We start from the raw sequence: 24,179 nt of genomic DNA, 5'->3' as shown, positions 1-24,179 counted from the left end.
ATGAAGGTTCATTACTGCGTTCACAAGAGCCTGCCCACCACCAATCCCTATTCTGAGCCACATGAATCCAGAAAACACTGTCCCACCCTACTCACTTAATATCCATTTTAATATTATCCTCCCATGTTTAAGTGGAAAATTATATAAGGGGTAACTCAAATCAAAGAGCATTAATGCATTTCATGTACAAAGAAACTGTCAGCAACAGGTGATATGATCTTCAAATTTTTAAAACAAAACTGCAGTGTCAGTAATGCAGTGATAGTAAAGCACCAATGGTTTGTAGTTTAGGCCTATCTGAATAACAAGAGACATCTATGCTTAATGCATGGTAATTCTACTGATCACAATTGAAAATTTTTAGAGCAAGCAAAAACTGAATAGCAAGATGATAACAAATCAGCCAGTAAGCAAAAAATACAAACTATATCACTATACAAATATTACTGGATACTGGGTCGACCCATTCTTCAAGTGCCTGAGCATTGTGGGTGTCAACTTTTTTTATTGGTTTTGATCTATAGACATATATAGGACTCTCTGGATGAGGGATAAGCCTGTCACAAGGCCTCTACCTACACACAGGACAGCACAACATTGAAAAATGTGGACAAACATCCATGGCTTGAGTGGGATTCGAACCCACGGCCCCAGTGACCAAGCGGAACAAGGCCCACGCCTCAGACCGCGCGGTCACTGTGACCCCCTACAAATATCAGGATAAGAAATAACTATTAAATTGTAGGAATATTTGGACAGTATTGTACAATTTGAATACGTGAAAATGAAGACAATTGATTTCACAATGAAATTTTGTGATTATATTCAATTCAGCATTAAGTTTTACTTGACACATGTCCATTGGACATTTTGTTATAATGTTCTGTACACTGAACATCACATACAATTGGTGTTGTACATCTCACCTCATCAAACAAAATTTCATTCGGTAATTTTACCTTATTTGACATATTATCATAGTGAACATTATGGGCTTAGATTTACATACCTGAATCAGTTTTAACTACCAATCACCGTTGAATATCATAACAATTACGCAAGTAACTACAGAGAACTATTCTTAATTCTGAGAGCAAGTTCCGAGTCTCTTGTTACCTGCTCGCAGGAGAAGCACCTGATCTCCAAGAGGCAATTTCGTAAAGTGAGGGATGTGCTTGGCCCACTCAACAAGTTGAAACAACTGTTTATTGGTTGCTTGGCAAATGTTGGTCACTGCCGACTGAAAACACAACAAAAATTACAATCAACCTCCTGTTACACTTTAAAATTTATAAACTGCAATTATTTCCTCATGTCATACATTCATTTAAAAGTTAATGCATACATAGTGCAATCATTCTGGCATGTTCATTCTGTTACTGTCTCCATGTTTTTAATTCATGCTATGAATACCATCATTTGATGTTTTCTTATGAAGAGCAGATAACAGGTAGGGAGAATGAGCAAAGACTCCAATATACAATTTGACCAAAATTAATCCACTGGTTCTAAAGTTGTATGAGAACAGCACAGAAATAGCTTATATTTAATGATCTTAAAACCAAAAATCTTACTGAAAATGTGCAAAAACTGTGTATTTCACTGTACAATACAATTATTGTGATGATAATTATTTTTGCTTGATAATCATTTAGTGAGTTATGTGCGAGTTACATTCGATATGCAATCACAGGCAGATGTAGGTTTCCATGTAGTGTTTATTACTGTTTGCACTGTAACTAAAATTGAAATGTGTCAACAAATTTTACAAAAGCTTCATATAATAAAACTTAATGAAATCTGTTCACTGGTTTCTGAGTAGTTGTGTTTAAATATCACATTCTTCTTTAGTCACACCTCTAATTAAAAAATCACAGCCAGGCTCCTCCATGCACATTTCTTAATTATAAAATTACAGTCACTATTGCACAATCACATTTTCAAATTATAAACACAGTATCTGTCAATCAAACTTCCAAATTCAAATTTCACACTTATTATTCCAAAATCATACTAACAAATTTAAAAAAATCCCAATCAGTCTACTCAGTCCTACTTCCAAATTTAAATTAGCATAAGCCTGCTACAATCATGCATCCAAAAAAAACCATCTTGGAGATAAATATCAGAATATAACAATAAAGTTCACTGGTCTCCAATATAAACTCTTCATAAATATGTAGTTCCCAACTTTATGCCCCAATAAATATTTACAGCACTCATCTGCCCAAGTGATACACAATATGTCAGGTGACTTCACCTCGAACTCAACCTGATTTTCAGTCTTGCACTCAACTCTCTTCTCTGCCTCCAGTATACGCTCAACAGGCATATCTGTATGCAGACTGCTGGTAGATTCCACCTCATTTTGATCACGCTCCTTGGTACGCTGACGCTCCTCCTGCAAGAACAACACCAATTACATTTAGAAACAGTTTTCTGAACTGTGTCTACTTAGTTTTCTCATAGTTCTCAGGTACATTAATAACATTTCTGAAAGGTAAAATCTGATTATGAAGTAAACACTAACTCCACGCTACACAGTCTTTCTGAACAATTAACAATTACTTGGCTGGTCAAGATATTCCGTTATGGAATTTCAAGGAATCAGTATCATGTTTGCAAAAATAAAATGGTAATGTACCCAAACCTAAGCCAGTTCAACCCAGTTCCCATTTTCACAACTTATTTCTCAATGACAAACTTTAATATTATCCTGTTTACACCTAATTTACTAAACATTTTCTGACTGTCTCACAAGCAGGAAGAAATATTACTTGAAGTAAGGCATTTTAATATTTCAGGTGAAAACACAGTACCAAAATTTTCACTCAACAGGGGCCCTTGATAACAGCTTTTGAGACCAGGTTTAACAACTTACAATTATTAACAGTTTGAACCAACAACACTTTGTTTCATAACAGTATGTTCCACAAAATTCCTATAGATTTCTTAAAGCATTTGTTACTTCTAAAAATATTTTATCCAATGACCTGATGTAAATTTAAATACATTTATACCAAGAAATCATTTAATTAAAGACATAAATAGCTACAAATAATAATGCCCACTTTAAATACAAAACATGCTGGGACCAGAGTAAAAGAGATACATGATTCTTCCACAAAATATTAAACAGAATCCTTCTAAAACATATGAATGAACATAAACATATGAACCTTTAATAAACTTCCAATTAAATTATATAAATAAAATGAATCTTTTAAACCATATTGACCACTAAGGGCTTGCAACATACTATAAGGAAGAAAGGCTAATGTTAGCATCTTATTACGAGGTGTGTTTAAAAACAGACCAAACTTTGTAAATAGCGTGCCAACCGGGACAGAGTGCGTGCTGCGGCTACTGAGCTAACCTAGCGGCAGGTTTTGACGACAAACTGCCATTTGCCACGTTCCGCTATGAACATTAGTCGTCGAGCTACATCCGCTGAACTGAGCACATGCAAAAGCTGTTCGTCGGATTAGTGACAAAGTGACAATTAAAGGGCTTGAAGAACAGCTCGTGTGTGTGAAATTTTGCTGCAAACTTAGTAAAAGTTTTACAGAGACATTTCAATTGCTTAACCAAGCATACGGGGAGGACTGTATGAGCCGAACGCAGTGTTATGAGTGGTTTAAACGTTTTAAAGAGGGCAAAACGTCGGTCGGTGAAGATCCCAGGCTTGGACGACCTTCCACATCAACAGACGACAACCATGTCGTCAGAGTTCGTGCTGTGATTCGTGGAAATCGTCGTTGAACTATCCGAGAAGTTGCTGACGAAGTGAGCATCAGCATAGGATTTTGCCATAAAATTTTGACTGAAAAACTTCAGATGTGTCGCGTCAGTGTGAAATTCGTGCCGCGTTTGTTGACTGACGCTCAGAAAGAGAACCGTATTGAAATCAGTCAGGAACTGCTTGCCAATGCAAAAGGTAATGAAAACTTTCTTAAGAACATCATAACAGGAGATGAGACATGGGTTTATGGCTATGATGTTGAAACCAAGATGCAATTGTTGTAGTGGGTGGGGAAAGGGTCTCCTCGACCAAAAAAGCACGGATGAGTCAGTCAAATATCAAGGTGATGTTGGTTGTGTTTTTTGATTGGAAAGGCATTGTCCATCATGAATTTGTACCATGTGGTCAGATGGTAAACAAACAGTTCTACCAGGAAGTTTTAGCGTGTTTGAGGAATGCTGTGCGCAGGAAGAAGCCTGAATTGTGGGAAAACCAGACTTGGATGTTGCACCACAATGCGCCGGCTCACGGGTCGCTCCTCATCCACAGTTATCTGGCAAAGCATCAGACAACTGTTGTGCCCCATCCACTCTATTCTCCAGACTTAGCCCCAGCAGACTTTTTCCTGTTTCCCAAACTTAAAAGCACTTTGAAAGGATGTCGTTTCCAAACCATAGAGGATATTCAGGAAAATGCGATAAGAGAACTGTGTGCCATCACAGAAAGTGCGTTCCAGGAAGCATTCCAACAATGGAAGAAACGTTGGGAACGGTGTATCACCAGTAGAGGGGACTATTTTAAAGGGCACAGAGCTTAAAATGTTGTAAAATTAGCAATAAAGTCTTTATAGCAAAAGTTCGGTTTTTTTAACACACCTCGTACATGTGGTTCTATGTTGTCTGTCTCCCACAAATTACAGTAAAACACTTCTATATCCTGGACAACCCTCTATATTGGACATTTTTTAATTGGAACTGGCAAATATCCTATAATTTTACATATCCACAATACCCTATATCTGGGACACCCCTCTATCCTGGAACTTGGTCACCCCTTTTGTTGTAAGTTGGACAGGTGCATGTTTGCACTTAGCTTCAATGCTTTTATGGAAAACGTTTACAGTTACATATATATCTTTGTTTTCAATTTCTGACTGATGAATGCCTTCTACCCGAGGATTAGCTTATGGTTGAGGGTGTGAGACATTGAACACATCATTGGAATGCAGTGAAAGTGTATAGTTATTCTTTTGTTGAAACCTTCACTGGACTACAGTAAGTATTGCTGGTACAGTTTTAACTTTGTCAGTACTGTGCTTGCAACTGAGTTAAACAGTGTTAACAGAAATTGGATTTTTCTTTTTGCGATGGGGAAGAAAAAATCGGTGGAATTAACTTTGGAAAAGAAGAAAGAAGTTTTGGATCTTCTGAAGATAGGAGAATGTTGCACGAAGCTGGCAGAGAAATACGGCATCTCAAAATGTACTGTTTCCAACATCAACAGCAACAGCAACAGAGCCGCTATTACCGATGCGTGGGAAAAGAATTGTAGTGCAGACAGAAAAAGACTATGAAAAACACCTCATGATGAACTAAATGAAAAAGTGTTATAGTTTTTCCAGTGTTGTCGTGCAAAGAACATTCCCATTAGTGGCACACTTTTACAGGAGAAGGCTAGAGAAATGGCAACTAGACTCCACATCGAAGATTTCTCGGCTAGCAATGGGTGGTTGGATTGTTTCCGTAAATGAAACAACATAGGTTTGCACGTCCTTTCTGGCGAATCAGCTTCTGCTGATCTTCAAGCTGCTGAAGATTGGAAACGCAAACTTCCAAGCCTTTTGTTGGGATACGCAAAAGAGGACATTTTCAACGTGGATGAAAGTGGAGTATTCTACTGTCAACTTCCGTGATCCTTAATAGAAATGAGAGAGACATGTAAAGGAGGGAAGAAATCTAAGGAGCAGATTACAGTTTTGCTATGCTGCAATTCGCAAGGAGAGAAATTAAAACCATTAGTTATTGGAAATGCTGCACGTCCTAGAGCTTTCAAAATGAACAACGTGAAATTGGACGGCCTTCCCGTAATTTGGTGTTACAACACGAAGGCTTGGATGACATCTAAAATTGTTTCTTAGTGGTTGAAGGAGGTCAACCTTAAAATAAAGCGGGCTAATCGGAAGATATTATTGTTTGTCGACAACGCTACAAGCCATGTCAATTAAAATCTTTCAAATGTCAGTATAGAATTTCTGCCGCCAAATCTGACCAGCGAAGTTCAGCCACTAGATAAGGGCATTATTCAATCTGTGAAACTGCTCTACAGGAAGCAACTAATGCATTCACTAATCAATGTTGCAGATAAGTGCAAAGACATGACTGAATTTGCACGAAGCGTTACAGTCTTAGATTCCATTCGGTGGATTCATGGTGCCTGGGCAGAAGTTTCTCCTCAAACCATTGCAAAGTGTTTCTGACATGCAGGATTTATGGCAGATTCTGTTGAGGATGAAGGGGAAGGGGAAGGGACGGAAGAAGACAATTTGCATGAAGAAATAAACTGTCTTCTTGAGGAGTATTGCAACCAAATTCCTGATGTCCAAGCTCTTTCAACGTTCGACAACATTCTAGAGGTTCACGACGATGTCGTTGGAACAATCGATAATGTGCTAGACAACGTGATGACTTCAAGTGACGATGTGTGTAAAGAATCTTCAGAAGAAGAAGAGTTATCTGTGTAAGAAGAACCATCTACACATCAGAGGGCTTTGCTATGCATAGAAGAATTAGAACAGTATGCTTTCGCTCATAATCAACCAGGAATGGTAGAAACTTTATTTGTATTGCGGCGAAAATTAGAAAGAGGATGGGCAAGTTCCAAGATAGAAGCGAAAAAGCGGTGTCTTGTGACAGACTTTTATACAAGAAATAAGTGGCATCATATGTTGAGCTAATGTCGTAAGTACAATTAAAAAAATACATTCTGAATATTTAAAATTTCATTGAGGCTGGGGTGTAATGTGCAACCATGAGAGTGGGTTTCAAAAGATTATTATTATTGTCATTAATTCTTAATTCAAGCAAGCCTACAGTAGTTAGATTATGTAAGTACATAGATTACATTGTCGGCAAACATAAAGTATTGGTGCCCTTCCCTTTGAGCTTAACCATACAAGTTTAATTTAGTGAAAATAAAATTTGTAAAAATTTATTTTACCTTTTGATTTTTCATATGAATAATTTTCTTTTTGGGAAGGGCTCCATAATACTCTACAATTACCACATTGTCATTATACCACAATTTGAAAGGATGATTTTCCCCTTTCCCTCTATCCTGGACACCTCTGTAAGTTGGACACATTATCGTGGAACCACAAGTGTCCAAGTTAGAGAGGTTTTACTGTACTTTTGAACCAAATCACTGATTTTCACAAAGCCTGCTACTTGACTGCCCAGAGCTATGAGATCAGAATGCTAACAAAGAAGTATATAATCCACAACTATCTAATCTATAAAAATTGAATATAAATTGCATGGGAGGGGGTAAACATGTAAAAAACATGATATAAAATTATAACAAACTGAGAGGCTGTAGGGAGGGAAGTAAAGATTCCAGATATTCACATATGATCATCAATAATGTTCTTAACAACAGAAGAACTTAATTTAGTCACAACTTTAACTTCTCTGCAGCTGCTTCCCTAACCAACTGGTGGAGTTTGAAATTGCAAGAATTTTTCCATCCCTTGCATTTTAATATTCCACTTTCTTCATTATACCATGCTCTGAAGTAAAGAGTTTCGATAACCTAATGTGAACAGTCAATGTGTTAAGTACAGTAACTTTGGTCAATAACACTCAGATTCATACTATAATTAATAAGAACCTCTCATTAATAATTTCACCAAATTAGGTCAAGGGATGCAGGGTCTGAAACACATGACATATGATTATTCCAAAATATAACTTAATTTCTCCTTTGTATAAAAAATACCTATAAATGGAGTTGACAGGTTAAATCAGGACAACAATAGCTATTGTAACCTAGTGCTACAGGAATTTGGTGAGCTGTTTTATAATAATTAAATAACACTAACAACAAGAGACCTCTGTGTCCCAAGATAAGAAACATGAAGTGTTGAAAGTAAAATATCTTGCATGGCTCTTAATACACACATGAATTTCATGAGATGGAAAACCAGCCACTAAGCATCAGGCAAATTAGAATGAGACAGGCCTAGTAGAACCTGCCTCATCAGCTCAACTGGTACACTGGCAGGAAAAAAGGTAAGGTCATCCAGGCCCAGCTGTTGGTATCCCCTGCAGCCCTTGCCTTATCTAGATGAACTGTGAGTCCTGAAGCAAGTCTTGAGAGGTCCTCATCTTCATGCAGTCTGTCTTCACGGTGCCTACATAGGACTCCTGATCTAATATCTCCACAATGTCTCTTATGATGGCTCTTTAATCAAACAACACAACTGTAATCCATAAACTGTAGCACACCCAGAAATTTTGTTTGGGGGGCTTCACTAGTCAGTAACAGAAACAAACTCAATAATTATAAAATAATGTTTCTAATCTTCTTTTCATTTGTGGCTGATGACACCATGTTCAAATTGCCTGGTTTTCTAATATTTCAGAGAACATGGTTTCCTCTATCTTCAAGAAAAGTGACCAAACAACAAACTTGTGCCAATATTTGTAGTTCCAAGCCACAAGGCAGAGGGAATTCCACACTTTGCTTGACAGTGTGTGAAAATTCCCCACTGTTGTTGAGCCAGTATCTATAAACATCAACACAGAACTATTACCTAATCACTCCACCTTGAAGATGAAAACAGCCAGGTTCTTAAAAAAAAAATGAAACCACTATAACACAGTGCCATTATTAACAAAATGCACACTTAGTTTTAACTCATTCTTAAGGGAGAAAAGGGGGTTGAGTTCTGTAAGTTATTCAGTGCACATGCCACATGCTATGGATGTCTCCATACACAAATCAAACTGTCTTTCTTCAAGACAAGGCATCACACATATCTGGAAGCCTAAATGATATAATATGGAAAAATAAATCCTTACATAAATAAACAAAATGAAGTGCTATCAGCACATGAAGCAGAAACAAGAGCAAATATTTCAAGAACACTACAAGTTTCAGAAACAAGTTTCTAAAGTGTACAGAAAGTAAGAATTGGCCATATGAGATGTCAGGACAAGACAATAATGTGGTATTCAGTGTGAAGAAGAATGGATCAACAAACAAAGACATGAATGGAAGAGTCATAACCACACAAGACTAGAGTGCCTGAATAGCAAGAGGTACCCCTTCTGAAGTACTCAGAAAGATATTCAAACCCAACAAAGATGGAGTAAGAAAGTACTGGGAAAATGTAGTAGTTCCATTATTCATGCCCTTTACATAACCCTGTTAGGGAGATTAAATAAATAACAATGAGATGGGTGGCACAAATAGCATGCATGAAGAAATGAATAAAAGTACTGGTGTGATAACATCAAAGAAGAGACCTCTTTGGGGACCCAACTGTAAAAGGGCAGTAATATCAAAATGGAGCTTATGAAAACAGATTATGAAGATGTGAATTACACTGAGGTGGCTCATGACATTCCAATAATTGGCTTTTGTGCTTGCAGTGATAAATTTACAGGTTCCGTAACAACAGAATTTCTTGAGATGACAGTCTTCTGGAATGTTGCACCATGTAGTCTGGTAGAAGCCTGTCAATGTTTCAGAAGAGCTTACTGCCTCCATCATCAGTATGACTCATAATCCTGATGGTGGAGACAGTGAACTTCTGAAATGTCAGTAAACTTTTACCAGACTACACAGCAGAGCTTCCCAGAAAACAGTCACCTTCGTGCTTATGGCCATGAGAATTCGAAATCTCACCAACAGAATTTCTTGACCAGCTATAGACCTAAATCCATACGGTCGCCATACAGTCAGTATATCACTGCTTCATCACTTAACAATCTACAAATATGATTTTTAATTATGTATGGTCGAATATATATAAACACAATGACCTTCAAATACAGCTACATATGTGTGCCCTGGAATCCATGGCTGAGACAGAAAATAGTATTCATGCAGATCATGCAAACTGTGAGAACCTTAACCAGACAAGAGAGAAAGGCATTTCATGATCATCAGACCCCTGTATGTGTCACAGACATGTTTGCACTTTGTAAGTTAATTTAGTTGTGGTTTAACAACACACATCAGTAGCTCAGACAATATACTGTCAAATGAGAACACAGTTCATGAATAATGAACTGGAAAGGATATAGAAGGAAGCAGTTGTGTCCAAATTTAAGGCACTTTCCTGGCATTTGCCTGGAGGAACCAAGGGGAAAAAACTTCAATTAGGATAGCCAATCTCCAGGATAAGATTTGAACCTAGGACCTCCTATATACAAAACCTGAGCACTAACCACTTGAGCACAATGTTCAGTACAGTTCACAAGATACATGTTTGTTTCCAAAATTTTACAAAAAATCCAAAGGAGTTCTATATACTATTAGTCTAATTATGTAGGAAAATTAAATAAGGAAATATAAAAGAAAGGACAGAATGAAACATGAGCTTAAAAACTGTTCCTGTCTTCTTGCCAAAAACAATTATTAGTTGTACACAAATCAGCAACCAAAATTGTAAACAGAATCATACTGGAACTTCACAGAAACAAAGACAAACCTTTCTAAATATCAAGGGAATATAATGTTTTTGCAGTCTATTCATGAATAACATTTATCCATATAAGTCTACACACTCTATGCATGCATCCACTTTTAAACAGAGAAATCATGAGGCAGAAGCTTTTAATTTTTTTAACCAAAAAAAAAAGACTTTCACAAACTTGATTTGAAATAAAATATTATGACTTATGAAACTGCAAAGATCAGCAGTGGGTATAAAGTAAATTTAGAATGACCAGTACACATGTAAACTGCCAAGAATTCATAATGTGGCTGACTGATTGTTGCATTATGTAACAACGGTTTTGTCAACTGCAAAGATTATGTAGTATTAAATTGCAAAATGTCTAAATGACAAACAGGAAATAATGTGAAAATAAATGTGGTCTATTTTAAGGTGGTATATCAACATTTGCCTAGAGGAGGTAAGAAGATACATTGAAACTTCTTCACCCAGTCAGGACAGCCAACCTTCAGAAAACAATTTTTACCCGGGGCCTTCCAAATACAAAACCACTCAACTGCAAATTTCAGCAATTCCAAAGTTTACTGCCAACAATGTGAATATCTGACAAACACATACAGAGGACTCTAATAATCATACATTCAAGGTCGTGGATGATACGTACCTGGACGGCTTCCCTCTTCATACCCATACCAAGGCACTTTTGGTAGCGGCAGTACTGACATCTGTTGCGCTGGCGCTTATCAATTGTACAGTTCTTGTCTTCCCGGCATGCGTATGACAAGTCCTTTCGCACCGTTCTCTTGAAAAAACCCTTGCACCCTTCACAGCTGAAACAAAAAATACAGAGATTTTAGGAAAAGTATAAGTGTAAAACAACAAGTTCCAAAATCCATGATACAAGGACTTTCTTGAGAAATTAAAAGTAACTTAACTTGTCAAGAAGTTCCCCAATTATTATAAAACCTAAAGTTTCATTGCTGTGTTCACAAAAGCCTATTTTTAATCAAATTAATTTAGTCCATATTCTAACATCCTGTTCTTCTAAAATGAATTTATGCCTAAGTCTTCCTAGCGGTTTATTCTTTGAGGTTTTCCAGCTAAAACTGTGAATACATTTCTTATTTTCTTCATGTTCCCTGTCTCATCCAACATCATTTAATCATCTTAATACGGTTTATAGAAGAGTACAAATTGTGAAATTCTTCACTGTGCAAGTTTCTTCACCCCTCCCCCCTCTTACATCCAAATATTCTTCTTGGCACTTTGTTCTCAAATAACCCAATCTAACCCAACACAATCTCACCACAGTCTGACTCCATTTTTGAATTGAGTTCAAAGTCTAAAATAGACTGCCTCACTGTATGCGGGTTTCCACCCTCACTCATCTTACTGTTTGCTTGCCAAGAATAACTCCATTCGTCTTACAAACAAATGATCCATACCTAGAACACACACTTGGTTGCTTTACTCCTCTTTTCACAATTTAAAAGTGTCACACTTTCAGACACATCTTATTTATTTTTATATATGATACATTACACAGCTTTGGTGATGCACGATCTTGCATGCCACCATGAAACAATATTTTTTACTTCCAATCACTTACATAACAGACAGCAATGGTGCTTACTTTTTAGACATCACACATGTATCAAGATGTTTGCACTAAATGTTTTATTTATCCATGTGCGGGGAAATGTACAGTATACCAATGTGTATGTGAAGAGACACAAAGTAAGTTTACAAAGTATTACAAGTGAGTCAATGAAACTTCAGCATGGATAATATGACACTGCATAACACTGAGAAAATTATGCCACAGATTTTTTTTTTTGAAGTCCATGTTCACAGAATGAAGAATGTTGTTATATCAATTTCAGGAACACTTCTTTATCCATGTTGTCACTGTTAAATATTTGACCTTCCATATGATGCTTCAATGTTAGAAACAGAAAAAACAGCACGTACAAGGTCAACACATGAGCTGGCATAGCTTAGACAGTACAGTGTCTGGCTACAGATTGAATGACTGGGGTTTGGCAGAGAAAAACTATTTTTCTTCTAGCCCCTGCATCCAGACTTGCTCTGGGATCCACCCAGCCTCCTATCCAATGGGTATCAGGGATCCTTCCCCTGGGGGTATAAAGTGCAGCTGGGACATGACACTGATCACTCACCCCATCTAGTGCTGAGGTAACAAATGAGTTCGAGTTATACTCCATTTCCCCTCATGTGTAGCATGATAACTTTATTAACAAGGCCAATACAGACAACAATGCAGGAGGAGCTGTGACAGATAGTGAAAAGACAATAACTTTCATGGACAGAAACAGAAAAATCCATTATATGGTACAAGTGTCTTAGTCGTCATGTGGATTATGCACAAAATAGTATGAGTTGTACAATGATAATATTGAAGATTCTGTGAATGATTTGAAGGGAGACAGACAGACAGACATATACACATTCACATGCACACACACATTCTCATGTGTGTGTGAATGTGTTTGTATGTACGTGAGCATGTGCGCACACACACACACACACACACACTCATACACACCTTGAAAACTTACGAACTGTCCCTCATATACCAAATCTAGTCCCCTTGAATGACACTGAAACACTGCAGAAGGAAATAATCTTTTTACATTCTTTCCAGATGTATCCAGTTACCTTCCTTTTCAAACACCTGAGTCCAGTATTATAAACAATACCTAACTCTTTGTTTGTGGACATTTTAGTGAAAACATCTAACAGAATATATTTTTAACTTGATATAAAAATCTTATTCTAGATGACTGCAACTGTGCTGATCTTTATGACAAAAATATAGAATGAAAGAGCACAATAGCTTGTACAATTTTAACCCCCTCTGTGCCTAAGAACTAATTTAATTAACTGTTCTGCCAAGTCTGTTGACATCTGATATGCGTGATGCTTAGTGGTTGGTTTTCTATTGCATGTAATTAATTTAAATATTAAGCGAAGATAAAATCAGACAACAATTTTATTTTTAACACTGTTTTTGTATTTATTTCTCTTGTACACTAACTAAATAACTAGATGGCTTACAGAACCCGAAGGTTCATCACCAAATTAACCAAAGCCCTCCACCAGACCCAGTCCTGGGCCAACAAAATCCAATCTCCTTCAAGTCCTATCACACAGATCCTGCTTGATATTATCCTCCCATCTATGTCTAGGTCTCCCCAGAGTTCTCTTCCCTTCAGCCTTCCTGACCAACACTTGATGCACACTTCTTGTCCTATCCATGCATGACACATGCCCCACCCATCTCATTCTTCTCGACTTAATCACCCTGACAATATTGGGAGAGGAGTACAATTCTTAAGTTCATCATTATGCAGTTTTCTCCATGCCCCTCATCTTCTCTCCTAGGCCCACATATCCTCCTCAACAACCTATTCTCAAACACCTGCAAACTGTGTTCCTCCCTCAGAGCGACAGAACATGTTTCGCACTCATACAAAACAACAGGTAAAATTATTGGTTTTTATATTTTAATTTTTAGGTTCTTATAAATCATACAGCAAGAAAAAATATTTTGAACTGAAAAGTAGCAAGCATTTCCAGAACTTAGTCTCCTCCTAATTTCCTCATGAATATTGTTTTGATTTGTTATTGTTGTCTCTTGGACACATTACTTAATTTTTATGAAACAGGCAAAGTTCACCACCTTCTTGAAGACAAGCATGAACACATTTTAGTACCTGCCAAGTGACTCTGCAAAGAATTTTTTGGTCAGTATTGACAAAAATCTGTTCAATACAGTGAATTCCGGTTAATTAGGACACATAAAGAGTTAACAGGTAAAATTATTGGTTTTTATATTTCAATTTTTAGGTTCTTATAAATCATACAGCAAGAACAAATATTTTGAACTGAAAAGTAGCAAGCATTTCCAGAACTTAGTCTCCTCCTAATTTCCTCATGAATATTGTTTTGATTTGTTATTGTTGTCTCTTGGACACATTACTTAATTTTTATGAAACAGGCAAAGTTCACCACCTTCTTGAAGACAAGCATGAACACATTTTAGTACCTGCCAAGTGACTCTGCAAAGAATTTTTTGGTCAGTATTGACAAAAATCTGTTCAATACAGTGAATTCCGGTTAATTAGGACACATAAAGAGTTAAAAAGGTTTGAACTTTAAGATTTGTCCCAAATAAATGGCTGCCCCAATTAACCGGAATCTACTGTATTGTGTCTTAGTTTCTCTAAGCTATGTCAGTTATTCAAATGAACTCTTTCTTTGAGAAATACCCACAGAAAGAAGTCTGGCAGGGTAACATCTAGAGAAGGCAGTGGCCAAAGGCCAAGCCAGGACTGAAGACTGATAAAAACCACGAAAATACCCAGTCAGGATAGCCAGAAATCCATACAAGATACAAACTGGGTATCTTCAAAACAGAACTGCATCAATATGCTAGACAAAATCCGGTGAAGGTAAATAGCTTGTATGTGTTGGATGTATGTGATTCTGTACACCCCTAGCCAGGAAAGCAAGGACCAGTGTTTGTGAAGGCGTCATTATGTGAGAAACATTTCCACGGCATAGGAGAGGTAATTGAGCTGTCATTAGCAGTGTACTACAACTGTCAAAATACAATGACACAAATGAAAACCAACTTACTGCTTTTCAGTATCTTCCATCTGTTATTACTTTGGTATAAAGTAATAAGATCATGAGTTTATAAGATAACTAAAAGTTCTGAGAACCTGGGAAGATGGTAACTGAGAGAAAATTCAAAACGGAATCACTGCCAAGAAAGAAAATATACAGTGACTGCATGGTTAAAGGCACTAACATTTAACCTTGGAAATCAGGTTTAATAGATGACTGGAGTACAAATAATTCTTTGTAAATAGAGATTTCCATAAAATACACTTGTTTATTAAAACATGATTTTACTCTACTTTCCCTATCTGTATTATATAAAATCCAGTTTGATGTTTGTGGATCGGTGTGTTTGCTTGGGCTTACCAACAAAGTAATTAATGGGTGTGGAGCTCAAGAAAAACAATGAAATTACATAACATGTTGCTACAACTGACATTTTTCATTACTGTTCTGTAATAATGTGTTTTTAGCAATACTGTTTACCTACAAACTAGATTTATGTTACAGAGTACTGTAGTAATTTTTAATTAGTGCATGTCTGTGTTATATCTTTAAATATATAGAGAAATATAGAAGGCATGAGAAATAAACATGGGAAAAACAAGAGTTGGAAATAAAGGCATGAAAGGGCCAAAGAAGAGCAAGAAAGATGGTGAGAGAAAGAAATCATTACCCACTGAATTTCAATGAAATTTTACACGAGTTTAACCAGGACAGACAAGGTGGACGTGCAAAATCTATATTTAATATTGTTTAATGTTAACATCTGATACACAATTGCACTAGGGATGGAGCTCTGTATGGCTGTAAAACATAAAATTACCAGCACATTCTGTATGAAACATGTCATATATCAAAATTACAAACATGTCAATGGCATAAAAATATATGTTAATAATTCCAAGTTAAGGTAGACAGAATACATATTAATACAAACTGTGCACATATTAATACTAACCATGCACAGAAATGGATAGCTAAACAGAATAATTATTAATTCATAGATTCTGCCAACCTCACCTTACTGACTGAAGTATATGAAGAGAAGCAGGCATTATAAGTTTGTACCAAAATGTCCTTATTAACTTACACACTGAAATATTTACACATTTGCTATGAAAATGTATGTACCATACATAACTGTTGTGTCATATTTGATGCTAAATAACCTCTTCTACCCAGGCTGTCATTATGTAACCTAAAGCCTTCTAAAGCATCCTTCATGTTTGTACAAACAAAAGAAAATCTGTAACACAGTAGTGAAAACCACCATAAAGGAGCAGCAAAAACAACAGAAGAGAGCTGACCTTGAAACAAATTATTTCCCTCTCCAGACATTCTCCTTGTGCAAGCAAGGTAAAGCTGTGCATTTATCAATGTAATTTTAATCTGCACTTCTAGTACATACTGGTCATGACCTTAGTTACAAAAAATGAAGAACTGAATCATTGCTTTAACAAATAGCTATAGCTGAGCAACAAGTGAGACATTGCCCTCTGGAACACAGAATATTCACCCACCAGGTTGGTTCTGAGCTAACATGCCTGACTTACAATCAGGAGATACTCTTCTAATGCACCAACTACTCTCGCTGTGCATATCTGTGTTTTCTTACAAGCAATTCCCAGAAAATACAAGACAATATCTTCAATGGGCCACATATGCTCCCTCCCTAAACATTTCCAATTCAAAGTAGCGCAATAGCAATGAAAAAAACAGGACAACAAATATTCTTGAGAGTCGCATTTTTTTTATTTTATGGATGGAAGAACATGAATGAGAACTTGGCACTTCTCTGTGCTATAAGTTGTGAATAACTGGCATGTTTTAAATAACAATATTCTTAGTTTTTCATTCATTATATAGGCTGTTTCCGGCACAGTGGCCACGCGATTTGAGGCATGGTCCTCATGCGCCTGGCAGCTGCGACCATGGGTTCGAGCCCCACTCAAGGCATGGATGTCTGTCCGCATCTCCTCTTCCAGTCTGATGGGTAAAGATTGGCCACAGAAGGCAAGGCGAAACCACCGTGGTACTTTCGCAAGAAAACCCCAAAAGGGGTAACGGTCAAGCTTGACCATAGACGATGAAATATATATATAAATATACATATATAGGCAGTTACATTTAAAACACAACTCTAATTACTACATATAAACCCTTTCATGCACAAAAAAATAAACCAATGGTAGTACTGAATTCTTGGAACCATATCCCACTGTTGCAACTTGAAAATAGTACGGCCATAATTTCACCTGTTTTGTCACTCAATAAACACTGTACTTCCATGTCAGGAAATAAACAGCTCAGTGTTTCACAAACAGCTCATAAATATACCATGTTTACATCTGCAAGTGGCATGAGCAGAGACCTAGTAACAAAGGTAACTTAGGTGTTATAGGGGCTGGAAAAGTCTATTACATGGGGTGGACCTGCTTCTGATTTCATTTTTGTACCACAGTACACAATATTGTTTTTGGGTTGTCTCAAACGATACAAAATGTATTATTCCCAAGCAACATTAGGAAATCTGACAGGCAATGTATATCAAACGGCTTCTTATGCCATTGGCTGTGCAGTCAAAAGGCATTAGTAAACAAATGCAAAGGGAAGGTATCACTTGGGAGACCCAGGCACATGAGGAAAAAATATTAATACGGGACATAAAAAAAAATAAGTTGTGAGGATGTGGACTGAATTCATCTGGCTCAGGACAGGATCCAGTGATGAGATCTTGTAAAGACAGTAAAGAACATTCAGGTTCCACAAGAGGTAGAGAATTTCTTCAATAGCTGAACAACCATCAGTTTCTTATGAAGGAATCTGATTTGCTTCATGCAGTGCTTTAGTTGACTCACTGAATAATTGGAAACTTATAAAGAAGCTCTTCTCCCACGGACATAGCAGTCCTATGAAAGGAACAAGATGATAACTTAAACTATTTCATTAATGTTTCTGCTACTAGTAGAACAAGTTCATGTAGTTTGTGGGGGGGCTAGAACTTAATACTGCATGAGACTGTGTATGGGTAAAAGACTATTCATCACAGCACGTGTCACCATACAAGTTGCATCACAGTCACATGGAGGTAACCATGTGGCAACATAGAGGAAGTAGAGGAACTATGGTTGGATAATTCTGCTGAATGCAACCTTTGCTAGTTAATTTTTATGGAAATCTCAAGGGCAACACCTTTATAGTGACAGGGTCAAGGTGTAAAGGTTAAAACACCTCAAGCTCAATCTGGAAAATAATATGATAAAAATTTGACAACTAGCCAAATATAGTAACAGGCAACAGGATCACTGAACAATCTTCACACTGATTATGATGGGGTAGGGCCTAAAATACCTTTGCAGTTACAAGGCTCAGTTTTTGCTTTATTCGAAAAGAGCAAGAATACATTAAAACATATCCAACTGCAACTTCAGGTTTACATACAAGCAAAATATAAAGTCAAGCATGGTATCCCATGCATAACTGAAATCCAAAGCCATACTGCCTGTCAGATTTTCTTCATATGTTCCAGGTAACTCCATAATGTAGCCAGAGCACAGGCATCAAACCTACAGAACTAGGTTCAAGACACAGAGAATCCAATTGGAATTATAGTAGGCAAAATTATGTGGTTTTCTCAAGTAAATTTTACTAACGTGTTGAGATGAGCTTTGGCTTCAAATGGTTAATGCTGCCAGTATTTGGCAATACTATCACTGTGAGCAATTGTTCAGCTTAATGAAGAACTTAAAAACACGAACGAGAACACATCTCAATAATGAAAACTTCAAGGGATGCACGCAAATCATAACAAATAAAAAACATAATATTCTCAAACAAAATCTGCTTTAAATATCTAAATAATGATTGATTTCTAAGAGAAAATGACCAATTTGCAACAGTAATGTTAATAATTTAGCAACATTTTTAATACAAGCTGTCAAGGTATTTCAGTACACTCTCCTCATTTGTAACTTTGCTGCCCGTAACTTGACAATGAAAACCACATATGACGCCAGGTATGGAAAAGATTGAGAACCCCTGCTCCAGACAGAAAGCAAACAATTTTCCAAATAAATTTTAGATAATTCATACCAACTCATTCAGAACAAACAGAAAAAGTATAGCGTTCTCTGCTCTTATGTAATATGAAAGCTCTCTACTGTCTTCATACAAGTCTCACTGACATGAGCTGCTCAATTCAATTCACATATTCACAACCTAGTTTTTTATTATGTCTACTTTAATATTATCTTCAATCCACGTATAGGTAACAATTCCACTGCACAAAATCTTTCTTCAGAATTTGATAGTTGCTCTACTTATGAAGAAATTCTCCACTACATAGGGAATTCAAAGCTTCAATTTGTTAATGAATTCATTTCAACCTCCTAAATAATGTGAAGTAAAACTTACAAACACTCTTTAGCATATAATTTTACTCACCCCACACTAAATAGCACCCTCTCAAACTCAATTCATCCCTCACAGTAAAAAATGAAGTTTCACGTGTCACATACCTGTAGACACCATAATGTTTCCCACTGGCTCGGTCCCCACAGATAGAACACAGGTGTTTTGAGCCACTGAGCGGGTGATTTGGTGGGAAGGGAGGTGACACTGATGAGCTTTTTGACTGTGCACTACCTGTTGAATTACTAAGAACACTGCTGTGGCCAATACCAAACGAGCTGTAACATTAGCAAACAACAAATTAGTGTCGCAAGTTTACTTGGTTGTTTCTTTGATTATTTAATACCACTGTTTCAATTCCATATAGCTTATAGCAGTGTTCTGCTACCCTTCTTCACACACAGCACACCCTAATTTGTCAAAGCCACATGACAGCACACCACAAAATGTCAGCTCACAAAAAGTGAGTATGTATCTACAGACAAATAGTTGCCCCATAAAAATGCAGGCATATGAAAACAAAACATAACACTTGTTAAGTGTGTGTATATATTAATATATTATAAATTCTAATTATGAAAAATAAGATATTGCCTTCGTCTAACTATAACATGCACATAAACAATTTCTTATAAAAATTCATGGCACACCTGAAACCTTGTGACAGTAAACTGGTTGCAGAACATTGGCTTTTAGCACTGATTGAGGTAGGAAGACGATCATGAATGGTAAGCATGTAAGAATTCAGAAGGAAGCAGTCATGCTCTATTTAAATTTACTATCCTGTCTACTACAGAGATCGAGGGAAACCATGAGAAACCTTCAGATAGTGAGTAATGCAGCCAAGATTTGAACTATGTACCTACTGAATACAAGTCTTGAGCATTGCTGCTACATCATCTGCTCAATCAGTGCTGAAACTGATTCAAAATAAGTAATGAGAAGGATCCTGTTGTGACTGAAAAGGGCATGGAATTTTAGGATAAATCTGGCAAATTAATAAACTCAAATCATGAACAAGCAAAAATTTTGCAATAGAAACTGATCAATAGATCACAATAATACCACACTCATTTATAAGTCCTGCAAGCCTCACTTAATAGGTGGAAAGCTAACAAGTTCTTTCAGATCTTCTTGTTATTTCTATTTGACCTGCACGTGTCATTTAAATATTTACAATCCTTAAAATCTTTTTATCTATCATATTAGCATGTGAATCTTTCTGTATGTGTGTATGTATCTGTTACAACCTTAAATTTTGTAAGGAAACAACCAATATCACCAAAACTTAGTATCAATGCTATAATTCCCAACAAATTACTGAACAGATAGATGAAGAATAAATATCAACATAATTAGTAGATTCAGGGAAGAAATCAAAGCATCATGAATGCACCACATTAACTAGTGTTTGATACCCATAACATTTACATTTTTATGCAGACCATCTTCCTACATACATAAAGTCTTCTTGATTCTGATGTTTGTTAGTACAAGACGCTGCGCAAAGACAACCAAGCCGTCAAGGACGGCCATTTGTTTGCCCATTCCAGGTGTACGTATAACAGTTTCTATAATATGATCATTCTTGGTTTCTTGTGACAGGTGGACCAGCAAAAAAGTCTCCTTGCTGGAGGACCAACAGAAATGAGTCACTTACTTGGGGCTGTTGGGTCCACCGCCACCCCCTCCACCACCCGTGGGACTGAAGTTTCCAGGACCAAGTAAGCTGACTGGGTCAGGTTTCATATCAAGGGGAGACTGTGGCCCCATTGAGCTGATGGACAGACTGTTATCTAGACTGAGACCTGAAACAGTATGGGAACACTCCTACTATTACTTGTTAAACAGTGAGCTATGACTGGTTAGGAAGGTTCAGTACTTAATAGAAATCATGATAGAGCGCTGTTAACTCTGTACTTGCGGTAACTACTACACATTGAAACAAATGATGTTTTGAGTGACACTGGTAGATGATGATTATGTAAAGGTTGTGGCAATGGTTGGTTCATTATATGAACATATATTGGACAGTGTCCACAGTTTGAGGTACATGTTATTTGTTATAATGACATCTTGAGACCCTGAAATTTGTTCGCTTATCAAAGGTTCTGCAACATTTTTTATTGTAATTAGAAGACAACAAAACGTTTACTTTCCCCTAAGTCATTTTAAAGATGCATGTTGGGTACATGATCAGATCTTCTTGACAGACACTTTTGGGCTCTTGAATTACCTAAGTAGCAAGCTGCAAAGAACAAGCCAACTTGTAAGAAAATTATGCCTTCCAAATTATCATTACAGTAGGCAGTTTTAACTGTACAAATAAAGGCCTAATCAGAGTGATCAAAACAAGAAGGGAGATGATGGGCAGGGCACGTGGATTGAATTCATATGATATCAGCACAGGATCCAGGGGTGCTAACATAACAATGGAACCTTCGGATTCCAAACATGATGGGGAATTTCTTGGCTGGTGAAGGACTTATACCTCAGAGGCCAGTGATAAGACACAAAACATTGATGGAATGATCAGCAAGTGAAAATTCAAGTAATCAGACAATAATCTGCCCCAATGCCACTGTCCTCCACAAGTCCCGCAATGATGCCCTCGCACTGAATCTGGGCCCCGGAGAAACCGGTGTTCCAACGCCCGAGTTATAGCACGGCCATATCCACCCTAGGACTAAACCCAGGGCTCCACTATGAGAATTCGGCATCTCTTCGCCTCAGCTGTCGACGTCCACTCCCATTTCCATCATGACGCAATCAACAAGCATCTTATTTTCGAGTGATTGGCAGGCCCGTTTATTTCACAATCCCTAACGCCAAGTCTTCTTTGAAATCAGCTGGCCACAACAGCAACGTCAAAGCACTCGTGCAGGCAGACACGACGGTCAAGGTTAATTATTAATAGGAAGTGGTTACGCAATGCTTCCCTCTGCCAAGATGACTGACTAAGATACAGGTGTGGGCCCAACAATATCACAGGAACACATTCGTAACAATTATTTGCTGTTATGAATTGTTCTCACTTTATGAGCACTGAATCAATCTCTGAGCATGCAGTGCTGGAAGGCACGTTTACAGCAAATGTTTCTCAACATTCTCCTTATGTACGCACACTAAAATATGTCCGAAGGTACATTAAATTATGAATTATGTGCGTATGTGCGCGCGCATAAACATAAAATGTTCGCATTATTCCTCAGTACACCGATGTGTTTTCATACACTTCTTGGGCATGCTTCAAAACACAACTCAATGTAGCGAGTCCTTCTTAAGAAGCCAATATTCTCTCAGCTGGTCATGAAACTGCCCCCTTTTTATGGAAGCTGAACATTCATTACCGTATTCATAAAAGCCCGACTTTCCTGAACCAATGAATCCAATTCACAACCTCATACCATGTTTCTCACTGAATTATAAAATATTTACATTTTTAAGAGACGAGAAATTCGTAGAAAATTTGTCGGAAGGCCTTAGCGGGAAAAGGCCACTTGGAAACCCTAGACGTCGACGGGAGGACAGCGCCAAAACGGGGTTAACGCGGCTAAGCTATGAAGCTCAGCAAGCACTCATCTCCTTATAGTGTCCAGGTAAAGAATGCGTAGAGCCTTGTTTCCGTTTCCTCACAAGTGATAATTCAACAACGGGGGAATTTCACATAAACAACTTTAAAACAATAAGTTACCTAATTTAGTGCACCGTGAGATACTGATAGTGTGTCAACAAATGGAAATGAATGAGAAGCTCAATATTGGAAACCAACTCTCATTACTAGGAACATAAAACAACAAACAGTGACGTAAACGTACTTCAAAAGTGAGACAAGAAAAAAAAAGCCCACCGTTAGGCAATGTGCAACTGATTGCAAATGCCAGCGCCTTCTTTCGCAATGGGTCGACTCACCTGGCCATACAGAAGGACAGACAGCCAACAGGCTGTTTACCACGCCAAGTTTAAACCAAAGTCAATGAGCCAAAAATGTTTTGGCCTCTTTCAATGTCCTTGCAGTGCTGCGATACTTTGGCCGGGAGCCAATCCTCCCGCGGGAAGTGCAATCTCTCGTTCAGTACACACAAGCGGCCAAATCGTATCCCAATGAGGGACCACGAGTTCAATCCTCGCTGGGGGAATATTACCATTCTTTTTCCGTATCTGTCAATTCGGGGTTTGCACTACACCCATCAAAACCGGAACTTGGATTAAGCGTCAAAATGCCTTTAACGGAAGTTTCTTCTGCACCTCAGTAGAAAACCACGAAGGCGTATAAATGGTTCAACTCCACTCATTTTTAATCTCGGCAACAGACGGAGGTGAGTGGTATGATGCTTCAAGCTTCGGCCGCTTTACAGGCGGTAAGATAACCTCTGGTACCCACTGAATAGGAATCTTGGTGGGTCCTACAGCCGGCATTGCCCTAGCAGGATTCAAAACTTTCGATCGTTGATATTCAGGGGAACAACGCCGTGTGGACTTACAGGAACATACTGTCTCTATCTTCACCGTCAATGTGCACCTCGCACGATTGGACAGGTGCGTCGTTCGTGCGACGCGGGAAAAACTTAAATTAAATTCTGACGGTGTGACCCTGGAAGAAAGAAATTTAAATGGGGGCATGGAGACGCCTATGATGGTCTCTGGCAGACGCGGCGTTTGGCGGAAGTCTGAAGTCAGGCGGTATCTTGTGTG

The 24,179-nt window shown here is 37.6% G+C and overlaps 1 protein-coding gene across 8 annotated transcripts in view; it reads right to left on the bottom strand.

Annotated features, from left to right (window-relative positions):
* usp (retinoid X receptor ultraspiracle) overlaps positions 1-24,179 on the bottom strand; it is a 97,785-nt gene that overhangs the window by 6,489 nt on the left and 67,117 nt on the right. For 3 of the 8 annotated variants that reach the window (XM_022068923.2, XM_022068922.2, XM_022068925.2), the window contains exons 2-7: positions 21,145-21,292; positions 19,592-19,762; positions 11,089-11,254; positions 8,075-8,200; positions 2,261-2,401; positions 1,117-1,240 (exon numbers count right to left, since the gene is read on the bottom strand). In XM_022068923.2, coding sequence (XP_021924615.1) covers positions 1,117-1,240; positions 2,261-2,401; positions 8,075-8,200; positions 11,089-11,254; positions 19,592-19,762; positions 21,145-21,292 — 876 coding nt within the window. The remainder of the gene's footprint in view (positions 1-1,116; positions 1,241-2,260; positions 2,402-8,074; positions 8,201-11,088; positions 11,255-19,591; positions 19,763-21,144; positions 21,293-24,179) is intronic. The other 5 variants (XM_087354100.1, XM_087354102.1, XM_087354103.1 and 2 more) reach the window with 5 other exon arrangements.

The sequence above is a fragment of the Zootermopsis nevadensis genome, unplaced genomic scaffold (assembly GCF_977971745.1).
Source record: "Zootermopsis nevadensis isolate Lab colony 2312 unplaced genomic scaffold, Znev_1.0 Znev_ptg000022l, whole genome shotgun sequence".
Lineage (NCBI taxonomy): Eukaryota > Metazoa > Arthropoda > Insecta > Blattodea > Termopsidae > Zootermopsis > Zootermopsis nevadensis.
Note: the sequence above shows the minus strand (reverse complement) of the source record. Positions and strands in the feature narration are given on the sequence as shown.